Below are 20,884 nucleotides of genomic sequence, written 5' to 3'. Positions count from 1 at the left end.
CGTCGTCGTCATAGGTAGTAGATCCGCCCAGTAAACAACGTCCCGATGCGGCCCAAATAAGGCGGTCTCCCTCGGCCAAGTCGCCACTTCCCGCTTCCACCCCCCAGTCCATCCCCGTCTCCTTTCCATCGCCCATTTCCAACCAATCCATCTCTTCCATCATTTTTCATCGTCGAGTCCACTCGAGAATCGCCCGCCGCGCACGATGGGCGTCCGCGATTCTGGCGAGGCGACTGGGACGCCCGATCCCGTCGAGAAAGGGTTCGCCACCCTCAACACCATCCGGTGAGTCGCAGCCAGCGCAAAAGAAATATTCTTTTGGGACTTTGATCCCGACTTTCATCGGTCGCATGGACTGACCACCTCGATAGGATCGGCGTAAAGGCCATGGTGCAAAAGGTAGCAGATTCTGATGCCGTATCACGTGACCCGTGCAACCTCAACTGACGCTGTGAACAGGACGGAGAGCTGCGGAAGGCCGAGATTTTGTCAATTCGGCAGCGCAAAGACGGACCGTCATTTTAGTACGTGTTTCTTTTTGAATCGGTGTGTTTGTACTTGAGGCTGACCCAGGTTCCACAGCGTGCACTATGTCGACTTCAACAAGCGTCTGGATGGTACGTTGATGTAAACCTAATATGATTATCAATACTAACATCTATGTATAGAATGGGTCAACTCGGCGCGAATCGACCTCTCCCAAGAGGTCGAATGGCCTCAGCCCGAAAAGGCAGAGAAGAAGAAAGCCGCCGCCAACAAGGCCGTGCCCAGCAAGAACATCAAAAATCAGCGCGTTCGGGCAGACAGCCGCGATGTATCAGGAACGCCCGATGCACTGGGTGGCAAGAACCTGAACGTCGGCAAAGCGCCACGACCCTCTAAAGCCGGAGGCAAAGAGAATCGCGACGCCGAGACACCTGGCGGCGACACCTCTCTCTTTGGCTCCGGGGTCGCCTCCACCGTCGGGACACCCAAAGCCGCTGAATCTGAAGATGTAGACATGCCAGATGCGGACGGGAAGGAGGAAGCTGTCCCCACCACTGAGGGGACCCTGATCTCGCGCGAAGAAGAGATCGAGCGCCTGCGCACAAGCGGCAGCATGACCCAGAACCCGACGGAGATCCACCGCGTCCGCAACCTGACCAGGCTCCAGATGGGGAAGTATGATATCGAGCCGTGGTATTTCTCGCCGTACCCGGATTCCTTCTCGGATGTGGATCTGGTGTACATCGACGAGTTCTGTTTGAGCTACTTCGATAACCAGCGTGCGTTCGAACGACACCGCGCCAAGTGCACACTGCTCCATCCGCCTGGAAACGAGATCTACCGCGACGACTACATCTCCTTCTTCGAAGTCGACGGCCGCCGCCAGCGCACCTGGTGCCGCAACCTGTGTCTTCTCAGCAAGCTGTTCCTGGACCACAAGACACTGTACTACGACGTCGACCCCTTCCTGTTCTACTGCATGTGCACCCGCGACGAAACGGGCTGCCATTTCGTCGGGTATTTCTCCAAGGAAAAAGACTCGGCAGAGGGCTACAATCTCGCCTGTATCATGACTCTCCCACAATACCAGCGCCGCGGCTTCGGCCGTCTTCTCATCTCCTTCAGCTACGAGCTCAGCAAACGAGAAGGCAAGCTTGGCTCACCCGAGAAACCGCTCAGTGATCTGGGTTTATTGGGGTATCGACAGTACTGGCGTGAGACTCTCGTCGAGTTGCTCATGGAGCCGGGGAGGGAAGCAATGAGTGAGAACGAGCTGGCTGTTTTGACCTCCATGACTGAGAAGGATGTGCACGAGACACTGGTGGTCTGTAGCATGCTTCGCTATCACAAGGGGAACTGGGTCATTGTTCTAACAGACTATGTCGTCGAGGAACATAAGAAGCGTCTTGAGAAGGAGAAGATTAAGGGCGCGCGCAAGATCGATCCTGCCAAGTTGCAGTGGAAGCCGCCTGTTTTTACGGCTTCCAGCCGGACCTGGAATTGGTGAGAGAGGTGGAGTTTCTTGTTTCTATCGTATGGCGTTTATTTGGGCCTCTGCATTCTGTAGTTACACACCGGTGTTTGGGGAAGGATAAGACATGGGTATGGATATGGATATGGACTCGGCTGGGCTGGGATGGGTTGTCTTTTTTTTTTCTGCTGTTTTGTTTCTGATACCTACTTCTACACTGTATATCCACTCATCTATCGCACTACCTACCACTTTCACCCCTCGTATCTTGGCGATGGAATCAAGCTTCCCACCCAGGCAACGTAAGGCCCAACCTACGAATATACAAAGACCCGGAGAGTAAGAATAGATTACCAGCGCTGGAATGGACCAGGCGCCTCGGCACAGACGGACACAAGAGTACTACATGATATTGGAAGATCGAGGCAAAGCCAGCGGGGCAGAAGCGGCCGCCTCTGCATACATACATGCATGCGGACAGTGAAGCATGCCCCGAAGACTCGCGCGCTATTGATGACAAGAGGGTTGGGGAGAGGATGGCAAGGTCGAGAGACAGGAAAGGCACAAACAGGGAGGTGCTCTGCGCGGGTGAAATTGCAGGAAAAGACACGAGCACACATTCCACACCATCAACTGTCCGAGAGGCAGGTGCTCGGGAGGATGCAGGGGGAATTCCTAGGTTGCAGCTTACATCATTTCGCACGCACAGCCGAGAGTGAGGGAGGCAAGAGGGATAGGGTGGAGGGCGTAAAAAACAAGGAAGAAAAAGTAGTGAAATTCAAAAGAGTACAAACATGAAGAAGATGAGCATGATGCTGCACAGAGGAAGAAGGGTGAGGGAGGAAAGAGGATGGACTCGAGAGACGGAGGCCGAGATCAAGGTCGAGGAGAGCGGAAGACAAAAGATAGGGAAGAGAGCAAAAAAAGCTGCTCAACTTTCCAAAACTTGGAAAACCGAAATTTCGTTCCAGTCAACCCGCTCTAACGCGAACCGCTGAGCGTGCGAGGTCCCCACGATGCATTTCGGGACTGATGCCGCGGCGAGGAAGAAGGTGCGGTACTGCTCTGCTGGGAAGTAGAGGGTTTCCTACTGCCACCATTGCTTCCAGACGCACCCTCACGAGGCTTAGTATTCTTGCGAGTCTTGAAGTTCGTCGAGCTGCGGTGCCGTGAACCCTGGTGGCTGCCACCTTTCTTAGGAAGAGCAAGGGTCTTTGCAGCAATGGTCCCAGGGAAACGGACCGAGGCGCAAAGATTGCCTGACTGATCTTTGTCATGCAATCCCACCAGGAACGGCTCAATGCTATGCACCTGCATGGGCTTCAGATTCTTCGCACGCAATCGAGAGACCGATGGTGACGGGGCAGCGACCCAGGCAGCCGGGGGAGCCATATTGGGCACGCGAACTGCAGGCAGGGAGCCTGGTTCACGATCCTCAAAGATCTCGTCTTGCTCCTCCATCTGCGTGACGGAAATGTCACCATCCCCAATCTGTGCGCCATGCTCAGCCTTGTGGGGAAGGGAGACAGAAACCGCCGCGACGGGGAGCTGGACATCCAGAGGCTCCTTTGATGCAGAGCTTACCGCCAACACGCTTTTCTTCTCAGGCGGTCCCTTCTTGGCGAACAGCCCGTTGATCTTCTCCTGCCAAGACATCGTCGAAGGCTGGGCCCGAGGAGCAGCTGCAGCCATAGACGCAAACGATGGAGGAGGCGGCGGTCCAGCCAAAGCTTTCGGGGGCAGTTTGACAACAGCCTTGGGTGTGGGAAAGTGGACCTGAGGCCGACCCGGATCGCCAAAGTACACCGGGTGGCTTGACAATTCTTCTGGTGGTGGCGGCGAAGGGCTCCGCTGGTAATCTGTCTTCTCCATGGCCGGTCTCTTCGACTGCTCGGTAACATTGGGGAAGAAGCGTGAGCTGCGTGCTGGGACATTGACTAGAGGACGGGCATGACTATCCGAGAATGGGAGACCATCCGCCGCAGGAGCATCAAGTCCAGTCAACGGATTCGGGGGCGAGTTGTTATCGGTCACGACATTCCGAGAAATGTTGACAATACGCCTTCCGCCAGCTTCTTCGCCGGGGCGAATCTGCTTCCAAGTTTCCTTAAAAGTCACGGGAGGGAGCGATCGATCGCGGCTCGTAATGAACTCCTGCCGGAACTTTTCAGATTGCTCTGCTTCACGTTGAGCCGCGACGTTATGGAAATTATTCCACGAGGTTAGCCCACCCTGAGGTTGCTGTTGTTGCCATTGAGGGGCCTGCGAGCTTGGTGGTCCAATAGGGCCAGGGCGACCAATGGGGCTTAAAGGATCATACGATGCATGTCTGACTTCTGGAGACGGCAGAGGTGATATCGCCGACGGCTCTTGCGGAGACCTGGCAGAACCCGGAAAAGGGGCCTGTGAGGGCGCACCCATAGCCTGTTGATCCAAACCAAGCTGGCTTCGGAGGGGCATGTCTCGCGAGGGGAACCCGCCTAGACCCTGTTCAAAGATGCCGTTACCCAAGGTCTTGTCGCTGCTTAGCGGCTTCCACGGATTCTTGACAGAGGGTGATGTCGAAGCAAGGTTAGGGTTGGTCGTCCAGGGAGCATAAGGACTGGTGACGTTCAGGTTATCCCGCCACTGAGCTCCATGCTCGTCAACTTGTGCGTCATCTGGCTTGCCTTGGCCTTGCGGTTGAGGTTCAGCCTGCTGCGGTTTGGGTCCATTCGCTGCTGAGGCAATTTCACGCTTGTGTTGATGAGGCGAAGAGATGCGTCGCGAGGCAGGCATGGTGGCTTTCTCTGTAGCCCTGTCCCTCTCATTTGCAGCAACAAGCTTTTTCACAGTGTCCGGATGGTGAACCTTCATCATTCCATACTGCTTTGGCTCGCCGGTCGGTTCCGGTACAGGAGGTTTGGGAGGAGAGTTGACGACGGTTGCGGGTGGTGCCGTTGGCTGAGCTTCGGGCTTGCGGGCTTCCGTTGACTCTTTGCGCTTCGCTTTCTCCGGCGCTGGGCCCAGGGCTGCAAGCCTCTGCCGAATCCGTTCCTGCTTAGCAGCCTCTTCTTTCTGCTCCTGTTCAATTCTGCGTTGCCGGGCCTCCATGCGCTTTTCTTTCATTATGCGCTCTTGCACAGCGACAGGGTCCTCTTGGGGTGCTTCAGGGACTGCCGGTGGTTGTGTCTCAGTAGGTGCTGCCTCATGCGTGGGCGGCCGGGCCTGCTGTCGAGATGGGGACATGTCGCGGAAGGGACCTTCTTTGGCGTGAGGTGGCTCACGACCCATGAGAGCTGGATCGACCATGCCATTCACCTGCGACCCTCTCCGGTTTTCCATGTATCTTGGAGCAGCAGCGTCAGGCCGGCCGATCGACATTCGGCGACCAAAACCACCACTTCCTCCGCTCACATTTGAAGATGCGCGGCGTCGGCTCCAGCCCATACCGTCTTGATTGCTTGATCTGTGAGTCTGGAAGGCTGCAGATGGCTCCGCTGGCCCACCCTCGGCATGAGCTGACCGCTGCAAGACAGCCGGCGCACGCGGGTGTTGATCGTGACGGTAAGAGCCTCGTCGCGTGTCAGAGACAGGCTCGTAGCGACCCGAACGAGAGTTGTACAGCTCACGCGGCGCGCCTGGCTGAGTCTCTCTCCATGTCCGAGTGAAGTCATCAGCAGCAATTTCTTGAGGTGGCAGTGGAGCTTGGTAGCCCTCATCTCTCTGCATCTGATTAACAGAACCACGTGGGTGATGGGCCATCTGAGCGGATGGCATAACAGGAGAGGCTCTTTCAACTCGAGGCAAGGGCGCCCACGGGGACTTTGTTGGCGGAGCAGGACTCGTAGACCCGGACGCATCTCTGTCACCGGCTCCCTTGGATGCACCTGCAATCTTTGCTTGTCGTTCGGCGTTCGCCCCAAGTCGGAGCACGGTGGGATTCGGCCCCATGGATGTAGTTGGCTTCGGAGCCCTGAGAGGCTCCCTGACTGGAACAGGCTCTGGAGGAGGCGGCTGTTGTAACTCGTGACTCGCGTGGTCATCGTGACCCGGCGGCGGTACATGGTCGGTGTGTGTGAGTGTAACCTTCGTTCCATCGGTCCATTCAATGGTCTCCGGAGCCCAGTCATCCTCATCATCGTCAATGTCTGCCCATTTGGCCTCGGACCCACCACCGTCTTCCTGAATCCGAGAAGTCATGTGGATTCCATATTGCTGTTTCAACTCTTCATCGGTCAAATGCTTCGACGGTGCTGGTTGGGCAGCTGTGAGCAAGAGCATATTAGCTTCAAGAGTTCGGGAACCAGAGTAGAGAGAGCGAGAGCCATACGTCGATTCTTGTTCCAAACTTGATTCGTATCACTGGTTCCACCAGGCTTAGCTGCTCCTGTGCTGGTTTTTGAAAACGAATTTCCCGCCGTAGTCTTTGCAACCAAACGCGGCCGCAAGCTTGGCTGCGGTGTACCGAGGGGTGTAGTGGAAGTTGATGAAGCCGCTAAATCTATTAGTCTGCAAGTTGTACGTTCTTATGGGGGAGCAAAGTACCTTTCTCGGGTGCCTTCGGCGGTGCGGATGCCCCTGGCGCTTTTGGCACTGAGAATTTGGCAAACGACACTGGCTTGAATGTCGATGGTCGCTTCACGGAGCTACTGCGCGCATGATGCATGCCATCCGTTCGACTCGCATCGGATTCCGAACCGCCCTGTGATGCTGTATCATCCCCGGCATCGGATCCTGACGCCAGTCCGTTCAATTCAAGGGCGCGGTTCGCGACCAGCCCAGTACCGCTCTTTGGAGAATCCTGCACCACTGTTTAGCTACCACACAACATGGTCTCATGTTCCCCAGCCGCGAAGACTCACCATCGCAGGCGTCCCGGCATCCTTGTCATGTCCAGTCGCTTCCACCGGCGAAGCACCCGTATTCGTCGTCTCGTCGGCGCGCGCTAGATCACTCGATCGTAGGTTGGTTCGCGTGTCTGTTGTTGTTGCGATATGTTTGGTCACCCCCAGGTCCCCTCCAGCAGTTTGATTGTCGTTGGTGCTCGCAGGAACGTCGGAAGGCGAAGGCTCGCCGCCCGACAGGGTCTGATCTACCACATCGCGGCTGCTCTGCTCTGCCATAACAATACACGAATCTGTGAGTAGGCCAGTAGCGCCGTCAGTTAGAAAAGGGGCTTGCAAAAGTGATGACAAGGTCAAAACGGAGGACGCGGCAAGGAACTGCGGGACTCAACGTGACGTGCAGCGCAAGAGCGGCCGGAGAACGCATACCTAGTGTCAAGGGTCAAGAGTCGCCACGGTTGAACTGCTCGCTCGACTGGTTGCACCCTGGAGATCGGGATCCAACAACCAGAAAAACCGTAGAGGAAGTTGGTACCGACCAACTTGAAGCTGATGGGGAAAAGGCTGATCCTGAGGGGAGAGAAAGAGTATGCTGGGTGGGAGGCTCAAGAGGCGCGGAGCAGCAGCGCAACCCAAGAAATCCCAGCGAGGGAGGATGAGGTGAGAGGGAGGATGGGAGAGTCGGGGGGTTTCGATGATAGAGAGGAGATGGCCTTCCGAGCCGAGTTGACGGGGTTGAAGCTGAGCGTGGCTGCTTTCGGTTAGTCATGGTAGCCTGAGGCACCACACAGTGCCTTGCAGAGGAACCATGTCTACAATCCCTAGTCAGACTACGGAAAGGCAACGATGAACTACAATGACCCAACACTGGACATAAGAAAACACTGGATTGTGCGCATCCTCTCTAATCCTCCATCGCGGACTGCGTCTAGGTCAGAGGACACGGTATATACATCCATCCTCCGCCCACGGGCTGACAAAAGAAAGGTTTAGTGAGGGTGGTTCTTGTGATGGCCTGTACAAGCGTGATTAGTGACTCTTCCATCCACGAAGAATGCCATCCACTTACGCAGGTGGAAGTAGTATTCCATGCTGTAGCCCAGGATCAAGATCGCACCGATGGCGTGCACGATGGCTGTTCCAAATCAGTAAAATGTCCAGGTCCACACCACCATCGGGAATCACTTACGAACGCCAGACGGGTTCTTGCCAAAGTAGCGGGCCTGGTAGCGACCGATCAGACCGGTAGCCTTGACCTCAGGAGCAGGGCCCCGGGGCAGGCCGGCGTAGAAGTTCACAACACGCTGCATGCGAGCGGCATCCTGAGCGGCGCCGATGGCCTTGAAAAACACACGAATCAGTTATACGGTCCCAGAGCGTAACATGTCGCATCATATCCGGTCGCAAACGCCACGGCCGCACGAAAAGAACTCGGGATGAAGCGCGGGAGCCCTGAGGGAGCAAAAGACGACCGGGGAGCGGAATTAATGGTGACTTACGTTGGGGGAAGCGATCTAGAGAGTGAATTAGCATCATTGGGAACGAGTCAGAGGGGCGGAGGATTGGTCTTACCTTGGGGGGGATCAAGGTCGAGAGACCTCGGCGAACGACGTAGCTCATCTTGTCTGGGGGGAAATGGCATCAGCAAATGGTTGTCCCGGATCAAGACAGGTTCATTGACCGGATTGAGGAGCGACACTCACAGTAATTCGCGCTGGAAAAACCGTTGACGGAGGTGATGATGGGAAGTTGAGGAAGGGACGCAAAGCCAGCGGGAGGTCGGATTCCCGTGGCCGCGCTAAACCCCTTTCGGTGCGCCCGTGACGACCAACACCAAAGTCACTTGGTCTGGCTTCAATCACCATTAATTATTCTTCTTCCTGTTCCATCCCCCCACCACCACATTCCCCAATTCCACCAATGTCGCTCTTCAGAGTTGGGGGCACTGCCTGCCTTCGGGCGAGCCGACTGGCTGCTCCTGTCAACGCCCGTTTCGTCTCCAATGTCAAGACCAGCCCGGCCGACCCTCCGACCACGCCTCGCAAGGACAGCGAGCTGATCAACAAGGAGACCCCTTCCGAGGCTATGTCCCGTCATCAGCCAGACTATGATGCCACTATTGATCACGGCACCTCGTACGGTCCCTCAATCGAGCTCCACTTCCAGTCCCTTTCACTAACTCGTTTTATCAAGACAATTCTCTCCAGTCCCCAAGCGTGTGATGGACGGCAGCGAGCCCGGCGAGACTGTCCCCGCCGCTGTTCTCTCCGGTGCTCCGACCGATTTGCAGGCTCGCACTGTCAGGTAAGCCTGGATGAATGCTAGTCCAATTTCGCGATGGTAAAGTAACCCGTCTCGCAGAATCTACCGCCCCTCGAAGCCCGCCACTCAGTCCGGAACTTGGCATGCGCACCACTGGCGGATGGACTGGGACATTTTGCAAAAGGGACACCGATGGGAGAACCCGCTAATGGGCTGGCAGTCGTCTGCCGATGGAATGCAGGGAACCAACCTGACCTTCAAGTCCAAGGAGGATGCGATTCTGTTTGCGCAGAAGCAGGGCTACGAGTACTTTGTTCAGGAGCCCAACGAGCGCCGCTTCGTGCCCAAGGCGTATGCGAACAACTTCCTGCATGAATCGAAGAAGCTCAAGCATATCAAGACGAAATGATTGGGTCTGTGGGTGTATTATGTATATAACTGAGTCTCGAGCTTTATCATTCGAATTTCTTTTTTGAAGTCACTCATCGTGTTGGGTAACCGGGTAAAGCTTTCTCCGTAAAACAACGTTTTGTTCACATCACACGGTGTATATGGCTCTTGATCTAAGGCAAAGCGGCTAGAGATAGAGATATGGACATGGCCCCAGTTCACCTCCTGAATGAGGCGGATTGTCTTCCAATATATGCCACTGTAAGTGTATCCCTGTGGAAACGCGGACTGGTATATTTTGCATGTCGGGAATTAAATCTAGCTGGCTCCTTTTGGTATTTATTTATTGGTCATGTTACAATTGTGCCAATGGCCCTTGCCTAGTGATAATTAGTCAGATATAGATGTATAGTTACTTCAATCGATACCGGATTGGTTTTCATATAGCAATTCAAATATATAAGGACTGACAATTAACTACCCTGCAGCCTTCTGGTAATATTTTCATTGACAAAAACCCATCTTCCCTGATTATGATCCTCCAATTCATGTCCCACCACGCCATACCCTAAACCAACAATCCAGCCAATACAGCACCCACCATAGCGATCTGCGTCGGCGCATTTATGGCAGCGCCATTGGTAGTAGTCGGGCTCGCGCCAGTGGAAGTGGCTTCGCCCGATGCACTCGTTGTCGTCGTGCTAGAGACTTTGACCCCAGGGAAGAGCTCTCCCCGGCACATGGAAGGCAAGCCGGCAGCAAACTGTGACTGGTCGGCCGTCGGGCACTCCTTGATGCACTTGATCATGGGGGTTGTGGTTGTAAAAGATGCACAGGTGCATTTGGCAAGAGCCTTGCCTGTTTCGTTGCCATTGCACCACGAGACAGTCGCATGTTTGACCTCGCAGTTCTCTACGCACTGGCTGTTTGCGGCCCAGACTGATTGGGTCATGGCCAGGAGGCTGGCTGTGCCGAGGAGGAAGGTGGTAGCACGCATCTTGTTGGGGTTGAAGGATGTATAGGAGGTTTGATATTATATATCTGGCTGGCACGGGAACCCGCACAAAATACCGGAAGACAGATGAGCAGAAGTCTAGTAAAGGGGGCATCCCGAGAACTTAAATACGTCCTTCCACTTTAATATACGGGTTTATGTCTTGCCCAAGTTCCCGCCATGTGCCAAGTTGGGCATGACTGGCACTGATAGTTCAGCTACCTGTATCCTTCCTCGTATTCGCACGGGCCCTCGTTGGATAAGAATATTTGCAGTACAGCCTGGACCCTGAAAGAAATGGCTGGCAATTTTAGCCGATGGTTGTTAGGCCGTGAAATTGACATGACTGGAGATCTATCTTCAACGGGCATGGTTTGAGGAATAGAAATATAACCCCTGGTCCTATACATACGACAAGTAGAGTGGAAGGCACCTGCAAGCCCCCCGTCAGTATTTCTACCCGGGAAGTCAAATTGACTAAAGAATCGGCCCCTGTGAGATTCTCTGCATGTCATTAATAACCTCAATCAATTTAACTACTCTATTTTTCTTCCTCTTATTGATGCTCCCTTTGTAATATACATATATTTCACGTGACCAGGTCACATGACCGACCTAATGCGGAGAGGGCCAGCCCGACTTCCTCCATCACAACTCACATGAACCGCTTTCCCTCAGGAACTGTCTATCCCCTTCTGAGAGAGAGCGCCAGAGACCCTTCACCTGATTCACCACTTCCCTCCCTTCGTGCTCACCATGGCTACGAATGGCGATGCAGGCCGAGGTGAGCGCCACCGACAATCCGTCCTCGAACAATCCCATAGATCAATCGCTTATCGATCGGGATCATCGCTGACTTCTATTGGAAAACAGGCTCAGGAAGCTTGGTCGATGCGTCGGGGTACAAGTTCTCTGAGAAAGATACCAAGCCCGGCAAGATCAAGGTGAAGAAGACATCAAAGGCCTCGGCCAAGAAGAAAGCAGACGGTACGAGCTTGACGAAATAATATTCGGGACCAAACTAATAAACTCCGAACGACACTCCAGATGCGAAAGACGGTCCCATCGACAACTCCCCAACAGACTCGCCTCTCCCCACGCTGGATGAGAAGTTGCTGGCCTCGTTCCCAACCGGCAAGCCACGTGAGGAGGACCTTCTGGAGACAGTGATCTGCAAGCACTGCAAGCGACCCATCCTAAAACAAGTTGCCCCCGCGCACCTGCGCGACTGTTTGAAAGCGAAACAAGAGAAAGCGCGGAAGAAGAAAGAAGCCCGTGAGGCACGCGACCGCGAGAAGGCCGTTGGCAAGGATGGGGAGGACGACAAGGCGGACGCAGCCGATGACGCCATGAAAGGGCAGAAGAGCGCGAAGAAGAGCGCTGTTAAGGGCACGACCGAGGACGGCACGAAGAAAGGCAAGAAGCGCAAGGCCGACGCCGACGACGACAAGGACAGCAAGGAACCCAAGAAAAAGAAGAAGAAGGATGAGCCCAAGGCCAAGGCTGCTAAACCCAAAGGTCCCGTCGATGTCGAGAAACAGTGCGGTGTTACCCTCCCCAACGGAGCGCAGTGCGCCCGCTCTCTTACTTGCAAGAGCCATTCGATGGGCGCCAAGCGTGCGGTCCCCGGAAGATCGCTGCCGTATGACATGCTGCTTCAGCAGTATCAGAAGAAGAACCAGGCCCGACAGCAGAGTACGTCCTACGCGTTTAACCCGTTTATGCCCCATCCCCGAGGTTTCAGAATATTCTCTCTTGTGACCCGCACCTCTCATTCAAAACGTGCTTTAAACCCTACCCCCAAGGGCCCCCTTGTTCTTGTCGTTCCACCTGCGCTTCCCGTGCCGAAGCTATTATTCAAGAGGAATTTCTCTGGAGATCGTCTCGTTTATCACCCAAAAACGCAAAGTCCCAGAGCTGACATGTCTGATTTGTGTTACCACAGAGGCTGCCATCGATGCGAATGCTCCGCTCCAAGAAGATCTCGAGAACAACGGCCCGGTCGACTCTGACGAGGAGAGAGACTCGGTCATGGCCGCGATTGCTCGTTCAGCACCCCAACCCTTGGTCACCCACCACCTGATCACCACGAAGAAAAAGTACAAGTATGTACGAGTCAAAGAGCAAATGCTGCACGCGATGGGCGGTCGTGGCGGCGGTCTCTTTTCAACAGACGACAGCCAGCCCCTGCTGGGTGGGAATATCTTTCAACCCGTCGATGCCACCATGGCCTCCTCGTCGCCGATGATGCCCACCGGTGACGAAACCGGCACTCTTGCTGTTACTGCCGGTGATATGAACAAGAAGGGCCCCGTCCAAGCTGCTCGCAAGACTCCGGTAGCGGCAGTATCATGATCCCCTAGCAGGTGATGATTCACGACCTTTTGCCCTTTTTGTCCTCTCTACCTTTTTCGCAATGGCGTTTGCAGGTGCAACTCATGTTGCGCTTTGTTTTTTTTTTCTTTCTCTTTTCTCAAGGTGTGGGAACAGGCTGGTTCTGTTTGATTTTGCACGGTGACATGATACCCCCCGGGCTGCTGGCGTGATATACTTTGATCAATGGAAAGTAGACCGGAATGGACTTATTTCCTCGTCAATAATCTCTTACTGTAAACCCGTTGGTAACCTAAGTCCGTAGTTGTCGATTACGTGATATATGCCTGAGGCATCATGCCATTCACCATTTCGACTCGGTCCGCCGATCGAGTCTTTCAAGCCCCGAATCACCATGAGAAGCGCAGGCCCGCCCTTCTTTGTCGCCGGGTGACCCTTACACTCGCAAAAGATTAGTTGTCGTCTACATCGCCTGTCCCGCAGCCTGTCTCTTCTGCGTGGGCAAGCTCCCTTCCGCCAGTATCAATCGCATTGAGCGAGCTCCTCGTCCCCCCTCCTCCTCCCGAACATAACACATCCTCTTTCAAACGATGTCCCACTCCGTTCCCGACTTGGATGCCATAGGCATCAAAGCCGAGCATCACCTGGCCGACAATTTTCGCCGCGAAGTCGCCAATCTGCTCGGCCGCAACAATACCAATTTTCCTGGCGCGCAACCCGTCAGCTTCTCGGCGCGCCACCTCGAGGAGCTGCAGCGGGAAGACTACTATGTCTGTGAGAAGACGGATGGCATCCGGTGTCTCATGTACTTTGCCCGCGGGGACCCTGACTCCGAAATGCCTGAGATCCATTATCTGATTGACCGCAAAAACGACTACCGCTACGTGCCCGGCTTGCACTTCCCCATGCCGGACGATGAGACGTTTCGATCTTTTCACGTCGACACACTGGTGGATGGCGAGCTGGTCCTCGACTCGTACGAGGACGGGACGCAGCAGCTCAAGTACTTGGTGTTCGACTGTCTGGTGCTCGACGGACAAAGCTTGATGCACCGCACGCTGGACAAACGCCTGGCATATTTCAAAGTCAAGGTTCTGGAGCCTTACAATGCCATGTACAAAAAGTTTCCCGAGGAAAAACAGCACCGCGCATTTGTCATCGAGGACAAGTTGACGCAGTTCAGCTACGGCATTGAGATGATGTTCCGTGAGATCATTCCGAAGGTCAAACGCATTCACGGGAATGACGGTCTCATCTTCACCTGCCGCAGCACGCCCTACCGGATCGGCACAGACGAGCACATCCTCAAGTGGAAACCTCCCTCAGAGAACACAGTCGATTTTCGCATGCGCCTGGAGTTCCCCGTCCTAGAGCCCGACTCCGAAGACGAGGCCGACGGCATCACACAGCCATACCCGGACTACGACGCGGTCCCCATCTGCCATTTATTCGTCATGCTCTCCTCCAACGAGTACCGCTATTGGGACAAGATGTACATCACCCCGTCAGAGTGGGAGGACCTCAAAGCCATGAACATCCCACTCGACGATAGCATCGTCGAGTGCTACAAAGACGAGCAAGCCCGCTGGCGCTTCCACCGTCTTCGCGACGACAAAATGGATGCGAACCATATCTCCACAGTCGAGAAGGTACTCGAGAGTATCGAAGACCGCGTCACGGAGGACGATCTCATCCGCCTTGCTCCGCTCATCAAGACGGCCTGGAAGAAACGCCAGGCTGGCCCAGCCTCGGAGAGCAGACCGTCCCGCCCCGCGCCACCTACTATGAATGGGAACGGCGTCAAGCGGAAATTCGAAGAGTGATTTTTTCCCCTTTCTTTTTGGGTTTCGTCATGCAAGGTGTTAGGTGTTTGTTTGTTTTTACTCTCATAGCGTAGCTATGATTGAGGGAGGCGGGCAGGGGTTTCTTCCGGTACTCTATACAGGCACTTCTGGGGAGTTGGCATGGATCTGGGCGGACGGAATACATTACATGCCATTTATTATAATTCTTCATGACGCTTGTACTTTTATTCCTCCCTTTCACCACAACGCTAGATGACGGTAAATGGGGCGCCAAAAGTGACTCCCTTGGACGCCATTTTCGGTGCGTCGGTTTCATAGTCATCAAAGCCAATACTTGCGGTTCTACAGCTCATGAAGCTAGTAATCCAGGTTCTTGCTACTGTCGGTACGCCTTTGGCTCGGAGGCGAACGTCTAGGGGACTCTTGTTTACTCTATTGAACGCCCCTTTTAGGTCGAAAGCAATGAGCGTTACTACATTGCTTTTCAGCCATGCACGGTCGATTGCATTGGCCAGGACTAAGATTCCTTGCTCAGTGGTTTGTCCCGGTTCGCCGCCAAGTTATGGAGTCAGGAAGCAGTTTGTGGGATTCCGTGAAATATGAGAGCCGTCTAGCCACGACCGCTTCTAATAGGTATACTTGCGTAAGCGTCGCGCGGTTTCAAATATATCTGTGTTGCATACGTCCTTTTGCTAAAGCTAAAAGGGGTGACGCTCAGGCTCTGATATGTAGCAGAAAACCGGGTACAAAAAGAGATTACTGAGTACCTGAAATCTCTCTTTCCAGGTGATTCTCTGACTTCGAACCGTGTATCATCAGACTGTTTCATCCGAATTATTAGTATTAGAAGGTCTCTTTCTCCAACCATGTCTGAGACCCAGAATTTTCCCCGAAATCAAACCTTTGACTGTGAAGATATGATCCACGATAGCAATCACCAACAAGATAATGAAAAGCGCGGTCGACCACACCATGAAGGCTGGCGAGTCCATGATCTTTCCTAGTTCCACCGCAGCATTCGTATAGACACCCTGTTTATAGGGGAAAAATGGTGAGAAAGCGCTACAGATATTTGGAAAAATTTCAACACATACCCAAGGAAACACGACTGCCCAGGCCGACATATTGAAACTTACGCTTCGTTTGCCCCGTAACTGAGAGAAGAAAGTGTGCAGGATACTTGTGATAGCAAAAACCCACCAGAACGTGCCATACCCCCAACTGAGCAGACCGGCAAATTGGCTTGCAAAAGCAACAGGCTTGGCAGCTTCAGCAGTCAAAAATGTGCCTTTATCATATCCTGCAAAGCTTCCGCGTAAAACAACTTGGCCGAGAGCTTGTAAAGCGAAGCTTCCCTGGCCGAACGGCCCACACAGGATCATATCTTGGCAAACATGCTCAACGCCGGGGAACGATTTGTTGAAGAGCCTTGTTAGGAACACGCCGCTCAGTGTGACGGCGAGTGGCAAACCGACACCCACTTCCAGATATGATACGATGATGACTGGAACTTGCAAACGGTTGCTGAGCGCCCCATATTGACAGATGATACCTCCACCCGCAGCCGAAGTCAGGGCTGCAATCAATGGCAGTAGCACCCCAGGTGCGACAGCCTCTAGTCCCGGCGGTTGAACTTTCACATAGACGTAAGGGATCCACATAACCGATGCAACCGCCATAGCAGTGTTGATCCACCAGAGGACGTAAACAATAATACCCCAGACTGAACCCCACTGCTGTACTAGTACAACCGCGGCCATGATAATAATGGAAGTGAAAGTGATTGAAATGCTGGCAAGACAAGAAGTCTCGGTAATGCTTGTTCTGAGCATAGAAGCAACATGTCGAGGATAGAGAAAGAGTCGTAGTAGATAGAGGAATACTCCCACTGCCAGCAATGCGAGAGTGTAAAGCCAAACTACCACGGATATAATAGAGAGGCCGTCAAATTGGTAATCTAGCTGATGGAGGATCACAGCCATGATACCAAGGCCTTGTGGAACGAGAAACCATTCTGATGAGAAATTCCATAGGGCAAGACCGATCGGGGATCTCGGTTGCTCAGCTTTCCGCAATCCCGCATCAGATCTCTGCGGTGCACTTTCGCCAGATGGATGTTCGTTTTCTGGTACTGATTCATTATGTCCATGTTTTTCAATATGACGTGATCTTGGCATCACAGCTGCTGTTGTATCCAAACTAGACAAGCGGACGTTTTAATAGATTTGAAAACGACCAGGGGATATACGCACTGTACATATGGGCTTACGTCGTAAACCAAATGGACGATTCGGCTCGTGAGTAACAGTCTCGGACTATTGAAAGCCAAAAGACCTAATAGTAAGATCCTTAGTTGAATATCCCTTTGCTAGGTTCGATAATACGTGGCTCTTAATATATTGCAGGTCTCACGGAGTGACGTAATAGAAAGCCTACAAACCTGCCGGAGCTGATGATTTTCCATCCGTGATGCAATAATATACGTTGGGTACCAACTTGGAGAATGATTATGGTTTGCATGAGCTATGAAAGATGTGGCACTTCAAACGCCTCTGTTCTGATAGCTCAGTTTGTCGTGTGTACAGTTTCTGTTCATTGGGCGTCATGATTATATGCTCGGAAAAAATCCAGACGGGAAGACTCCATATTTCATCGTCCGTTAACAGTAATTCTGTTTGATACATGCATGAAGCAAGATCACGAAAGCATAAGATGGAGAGACCTAGAAACCAAAAAGATTCTTATCCTCATCAAACCCAATTTCTTGGAGTGCTGGAAGCACCGCTTTTTTGATCATGGTAGGCGGACCACAGAGCAGCGCCACACTTCCTTCTTCAGGTCCAAAAAGATACTTTTCCAGGATCTCCTTCGTTACATGGCCATTCTCGCCCTTCCAGTCATCCCCGGGCCGCGACAGAACATGCGTAATCTGGAATTGATCCGGGTGGGCTTTTGCAAATTGATCCAGCTCGCTCCGCAGAAGAATGTCACTTTCAGTCTTGTTCGCATCGATGACCTTGAGTTTCGATTTGTCTTCGCCTTCACCTTTGTCTTTTGCTGACAAAATTCGCGCAATAAGCTGATATCCGGGTGTGATTCCGGACCCGCCTAAGACAAGGCTTATTTTATCAAAGTGGTATTCCTTGTCGTCAATAAGGAATTTTCCGTTGCCGACATATTTGATCTCGCCAGTGGGCCCTTTCACTTCTATCTCCTCGTCGGGGCGCAGGCAGTCGAGGATGTTGCTCATGGTGCCTCCAGGCTGGGATTTATCCGGGAAGTAGGTTTTGACAACAAGGTCGAAGGTACAATCTTCTTCCTTCTCCAAAACTGGCCGAGTAGGCGTGTATGGGCGGACGACAAGTCGGTCAGAGAAGTGAAACCCAAGCTGGAGGTGTTGACAAGTACTGAGGCCCAAGCTCTTTCTTCCTTTTGGTAGAGAAAATGTATAAGCGCGGGTATCTTTCGTGAGGTCCTTCTTCCCAATGAAGCGAACAAAGCTCCAACGGTGAGAGTCGAGGACAGTATCAGGATGCCCCTTTGACGAATTTGCCTTTTCCTTGGCCGATTCCTCGGCCTGCTTCTTCATGAATTCTTTGGCCTTTTCAGTGACAACGCCAATGGCGCATTCTGTGCTCCCTGTCAGCGACTTTGGCAAAATGGGATCTACGAAAGGAGGTAAGTACCATTCAGTTTTTGTTGCGCATAGTCATCGTGGATGCTTTCAAATTCGTCCGTTGTATCGACATGCACTCTACCCGCATGTGACATGATTGCAGCTTTCCCACCTGGATGCCAGCTAAGCACACTCGTCGCATCATACACCTTGTCGTTGATGACAATCCAGCAATCCCCATCGGTGTTGTGGTTCTCAATCTCCTGACGTGTAAATTGTTTCTGTGGAGATGACACCTGTTGCTTGAGGTCTTCCATGCGATTCTCGACCGAGGGCTGCACCCAACCGCCTTTTCCTGTCCCGGGCTCGCACGGGTGTCTGAAGAAAAGCGCAGAGCAACCAGTCTCTTCGTCGCATTGAATCTCAGGCTGGACAATATACCAGCAGTTGTTCATCATCCTAAGCACAGTAAGTGGTCGGCTTTCAGGGACAAGGGACAGGACGCATGCCTACCCCATCAAATTCCATGCCGGCCGTTCAGGCTGCGTGTTTTTGAAGACATTGAAACACCGCACAGTGATGCTCTTGGCTCGAACCAAGTGCGGCATTCCAACGTCGACATACCAATGGAGCCAGGTCCAGAATTTCTTTCCATGGCGCAGAGGATATTCAGGGAACTGTTCCCAATGCATCACACACGAACTTAGCAAACTCGAAGAAAGGTAATTGCACCGAAAACGGATGAACTCACCTTACGGACACAGTATAGCCAGTTCTCGCCGCCGTCGAGACTTACTTCAACTCTTTGGATCTCGTGACCGCCACCATCGTACGCTAGGCCTTCTATACGGTAAGACCGATCCTTCTTCAAGTTCGACAGTGGTATTTTCTCGCCATGCGCAGGCTTTACAATGACGGAATTTAAGTTCTGTTCGTTGCAAGCCGTGCTCGGATGATGGAACATGGTGTGAGAGAACTCGGAGTCCATATCAAGGATGAAGCTGGGTAGGACCCGGTTATCCCAAATGTGGTAATGGCTGTCATTTTCTGCATCGGAGGTCCAGATCCTTCGGACCCATTTAACACAACGACCGCCGACATAGCCTGGGATCATCACGCGCACTGGATAGCCGTGATCAGGTGGCAGTCGGTTGTTATTCATTTCGTAGGCCAGAATGACATCGTTTTCAGGACACATTGCATATGCCAATGGAATGGATGTCGCGTATTTGCCCTCACTTAGTTCATCCGACCCTTCAAAATGGACCCAACGCCGGGATTTTTGGTGTCGTGGATCTGGCTCTTTAACGCCAGCAGCAAGAAGCACATCTCGTAACATAGGCCCTTTCCAAAATGCGCAGCCAATAGCTCCGGGACCCCAGTTAAAGCCCTTGGAGCGTCTAATAAGGTTGAGCTCCTTTCTGCGGTTGCCGTCGCAGGCAAGCGCAACTGCGATGTTGATACTGTCGAAGCGTGTCTCGAGATCATCCATCGATAGGGTCATCTTTCCGTTCTCAATATCTAGCGTGTGTGTTTCCCAAAGGATGTGTGGTACAGGGCCATGGTTCCGGACGTAATGTAAATGATTTGGTGTGATCAAACCCGCGTCGAACAGTGTCGACAGTTCAGGCTCGCCGTTCAGAGGATGCTTCCCTGTCTGGCGAATAAGGTGGGGAGATCGGGGAATCCAGTTATCCGGGGTGAATTGGTCAGTCTCGTCGATTGTCACGTCTTCTTCCGTCGCAAAGACAGGGGATTTCTTCTTCCCATCGTTCTCTTTCAGCTTCTTGACCGACTCGCTCTCGGCTTGTAAGAGCCGTAGCAATGACAGTTCCTGGGGCGAGTATTTAGAACGAAGATCCCCCCCCCTCGCCTTTGTTACCGGTGGTATCTTGCTCGTTGGTGGCATGTGCCTCGTGGTGTGTCTTATTCTCTCCACGACTCTTTCGCCACTCGTGTTCCGTCTGGGGTTTCTCGTTATCTGTTGCTTCCTGTTTCTCACTTTGTCTTTTCTCATCTTCTTGTTGACGTCTTTTCACGTTGGCGGGCCAGTTTTGTTGGAATTTGATGAAATCCTCCGTGGTATGAAGCACATATCGCCAACCCAAGGGATGTTGCGCAGGAAACCTCAGATGGTAGTCCTAAACATTCAGATAGGTTATTCGAAGGCCAAGCACGCGGAGGATCGGCGGGATACTTCTTGCTTGGCCATGAACTCGCGAACATCAACCAGATCTTGTTTGCCTAGCTCCATCTCAAGCTCTTTGGCTTCTTTCTTTGCCTGCTCCAGAAACTTACTCTCCTCTTCGCTCTCCCACTCGTCTCCGTGGTGGGTCAATCCCGGATGTCGATCATTGCGATCACGGAAACCAATTCGATGGTTGTGAGTTCTGGTCCAATCTGGCTCATCGCGAATATCGTCCGCGGAGGAGCCAGGGTGACTCGTGTTAGGACGTGTATAGTGTGATGATTCTGTCATGGTGTGGGTCTGAGCCGGTCTGCTCCTGATATGCCAATATTCAAAAAAACCGACGGCTGCGGCAGTATAGGGGTTCGGCCTTCGTGCTACTATAAGATCTGAACATACGCTCACCCTTTCCAAGTTGACAGCGCGAGACGATGGTTAAAAAGGCTAGTCGTAATTACGTCATTAAATCGCTTTGAGTTTGGGCAAGGAGGGCTGGTTCAGTAAGATGATGG

The 20,884-nt window shown here is 53.0% G+C and overlaps 9 protein-coding genes across 9 annotated transcripts; 4 read left to right on the top strand and 5 right to left on the bottom strand.

Annotated features, from left to right (window-relative positions):
- Nucleotides 1–205: 205 nt before the first annotated feature.
- On the top strand, nt 206–1,993 carry N7474_007144 (NuA4 histone acetyltransferase complex catalytic subunit ESA1; the record flags this gene model as incomplete). Its single annotated transcript, XM_057198554.1, has 5 exons — nt 206–285; nt 372–399; nt 460–524; nt 583–617; nt 669–1,993. 5 exons carry the CDS (start codon nt 206–208, stop codon nt 1,991–1,993), a joined length of 1,533 nt encoding a protein of 510 aa, XP_057051994.1.
- Nucleotides 1,994–2,888: 895 nt separating this feature from the next.
- On the bottom strand, nt 2,889–7,062 carry N7474_007143 (uncharacterized protein; the record flags this gene model as incomplete). The annotated part of the gene is made up of 5 exons (XM_057198553.1): nt 2,889–3,022; nt 3,073–6,204; nt 6,270–6,434; nt 6,485–6,740; nt 6,802–7,062. 5 exons carry the CDS (start codon nt 7,060–7,062, stop codon nt 2,889–2,891), a joined length of 3,948 nt encoding a protein of 1,315 aa, XP_057051993.1.
- A 326-nt stretch (nt 7,063–7,388) lies between these two features.
- N7474_007142 (F1F0 ATP synthase subunit f) lies at nt 7,389–8,403 on the bottom strand (the record flags this gene model as incomplete). The annotated part of the gene is made up of 5 exons (XM_057198552.1): nt 7,389–7,534; nt 7,853–7,918; nt 7,973–8,123; nt 8,283–8,297; nt 8,356–8,403. The coding sequence occupies 5 exons, from the start codon at nt 8,401–8,403 to the stop codon at nt 7,389–7,391; spliced, it is 426 nt and encodes a 141-aa protein (XP_057051992.1).
- A 300-nt stretch (nt 8,404–8,703) lies between these two features.
- N7474_007141 (ETC complex I subunit) lies at nt 8,704–9,454 on the top strand (the record flags this gene model as incomplete). The annotated part of the gene is made up of 3 exons (XM_057198551.1): nt 8,704–8,918; nt 8,977–9,087; nt 9,145–9,454. 3 exons carry the CDS (start codon nt 8,704–8,706, stop codon nt 9,452–9,454), a joined length of 636 nt encoding a protein of 211 aa, XP_057051991.1.
- Nucleotides 9,455–10,003: 549 nt separating this feature from the next.
- Nucleotides 10,004–10,432, bottom strand: N7474_007140 (uncharacterized protein; the record flags this gene model as incomplete). Its single annotated transcript, XM_057198550.1, has 1 exon — nt 10,004–10,432. The coding sequence occupies one exon, from the start codon at nt 10,430–10,432 to the stop codon at nt 10,004–10,006; it is 429 nt and encodes a 142-aa protein (XP_057051990.1).
- A 753-nt stretch (nt 10,433–11,185) lies between these two features.
- Nucleotides 11,186–12,784, top strand: N7474_007139 (deubiquitination module subunit SGF73; the record flags this gene model as incomplete). Its single annotated transcript, XM_057198549.1, has 4 exons — nt 11,186–11,213; nt 11,303–11,416; nt 11,477–12,124; nt 12,375–12,784. 4 exons carry the CDS (start codon nt 11,186–11,188, stop codon nt 12,782–12,784), a joined length of 1,200 nt encoding a protein of 399 aa, XP_057051989.1.
- A 569-nt stretch (nt 12,785–13,353) lies between these two features.
- Nucleotides 13,354–14,586, top strand: N7474_007138 (mRNA guanylyltransferase; the record flags this gene model as incomplete). The annotated part of the gene is made up of 1 exon (XM_057198548.1): nt 13,354–14,586. One exon carries the CDS (start codon nt 13,354–13,356, stop codon nt 14,584–14,586), a length of 1,233 nt encoding a protein of 410 aa, XP_057051988.1.
- A 797-nt stretch (nt 14,587–15,383) lies between these two features.
- N7474_007137 (putative malic acid transport protein) lies at nt 15,384–16,328 on the bottom strand (the record flags this gene model as incomplete). Its single annotated transcript, XM_057198547.1, has 3 exons — nt 15,384–15,388; nt 15,470–15,599; nt 15,705–16,328. 3 exons carry the CDS (start codon nt 16,326–16,328, stop codon nt 15,384–15,386), a joined length of 759 nt encoding a protein of 252 aa, XP_057051987.1.
- Nucleotides 16,329–17,290: 962 nt separating this feature from the next.
- N7474_007136 (putative nitrate reductase) lies at nt 17,291–20,663 on the bottom strand (the record flags this gene model as incomplete). Its single annotated transcript, XM_057198546.1, has 6 exons — nt 17,291–18,198; nt 18,255–18,643; nt 18,698–18,861; nt 18,936–19,990; nt 20,067–20,325; nt 20,382–20,663. The coding sequence occupies 6 exons, from the start codon at nt 20,661–20,663 to the stop codon at nt 17,291–17,293; spliced, it is 3,057 nt and encodes a 1,018-aa protein (XP_057051986.1).
- Nucleotides 20,664–20,884: the final 221 nt, after the last annotated feature.

This window comes from Penicillium riverlandense (genome assembly GCF_028828495.1).
Source record: "Penicillium riverlandense strain IBT 135883 chromosome Unknown utg000006l_segment0_segment0, whole genome shotgun sequence".
Lineage (NCBI taxonomy): Eukaryota > Fungi > Ascomycota > Eurotiomycetes > Eurotiales > Aspergillaceae > Penicillium > Penicillium riverlandense.
Note: the sequence above shows the minus strand (reverse complement) of the source record. Positions and strands in the feature narration are given on the sequence as shown.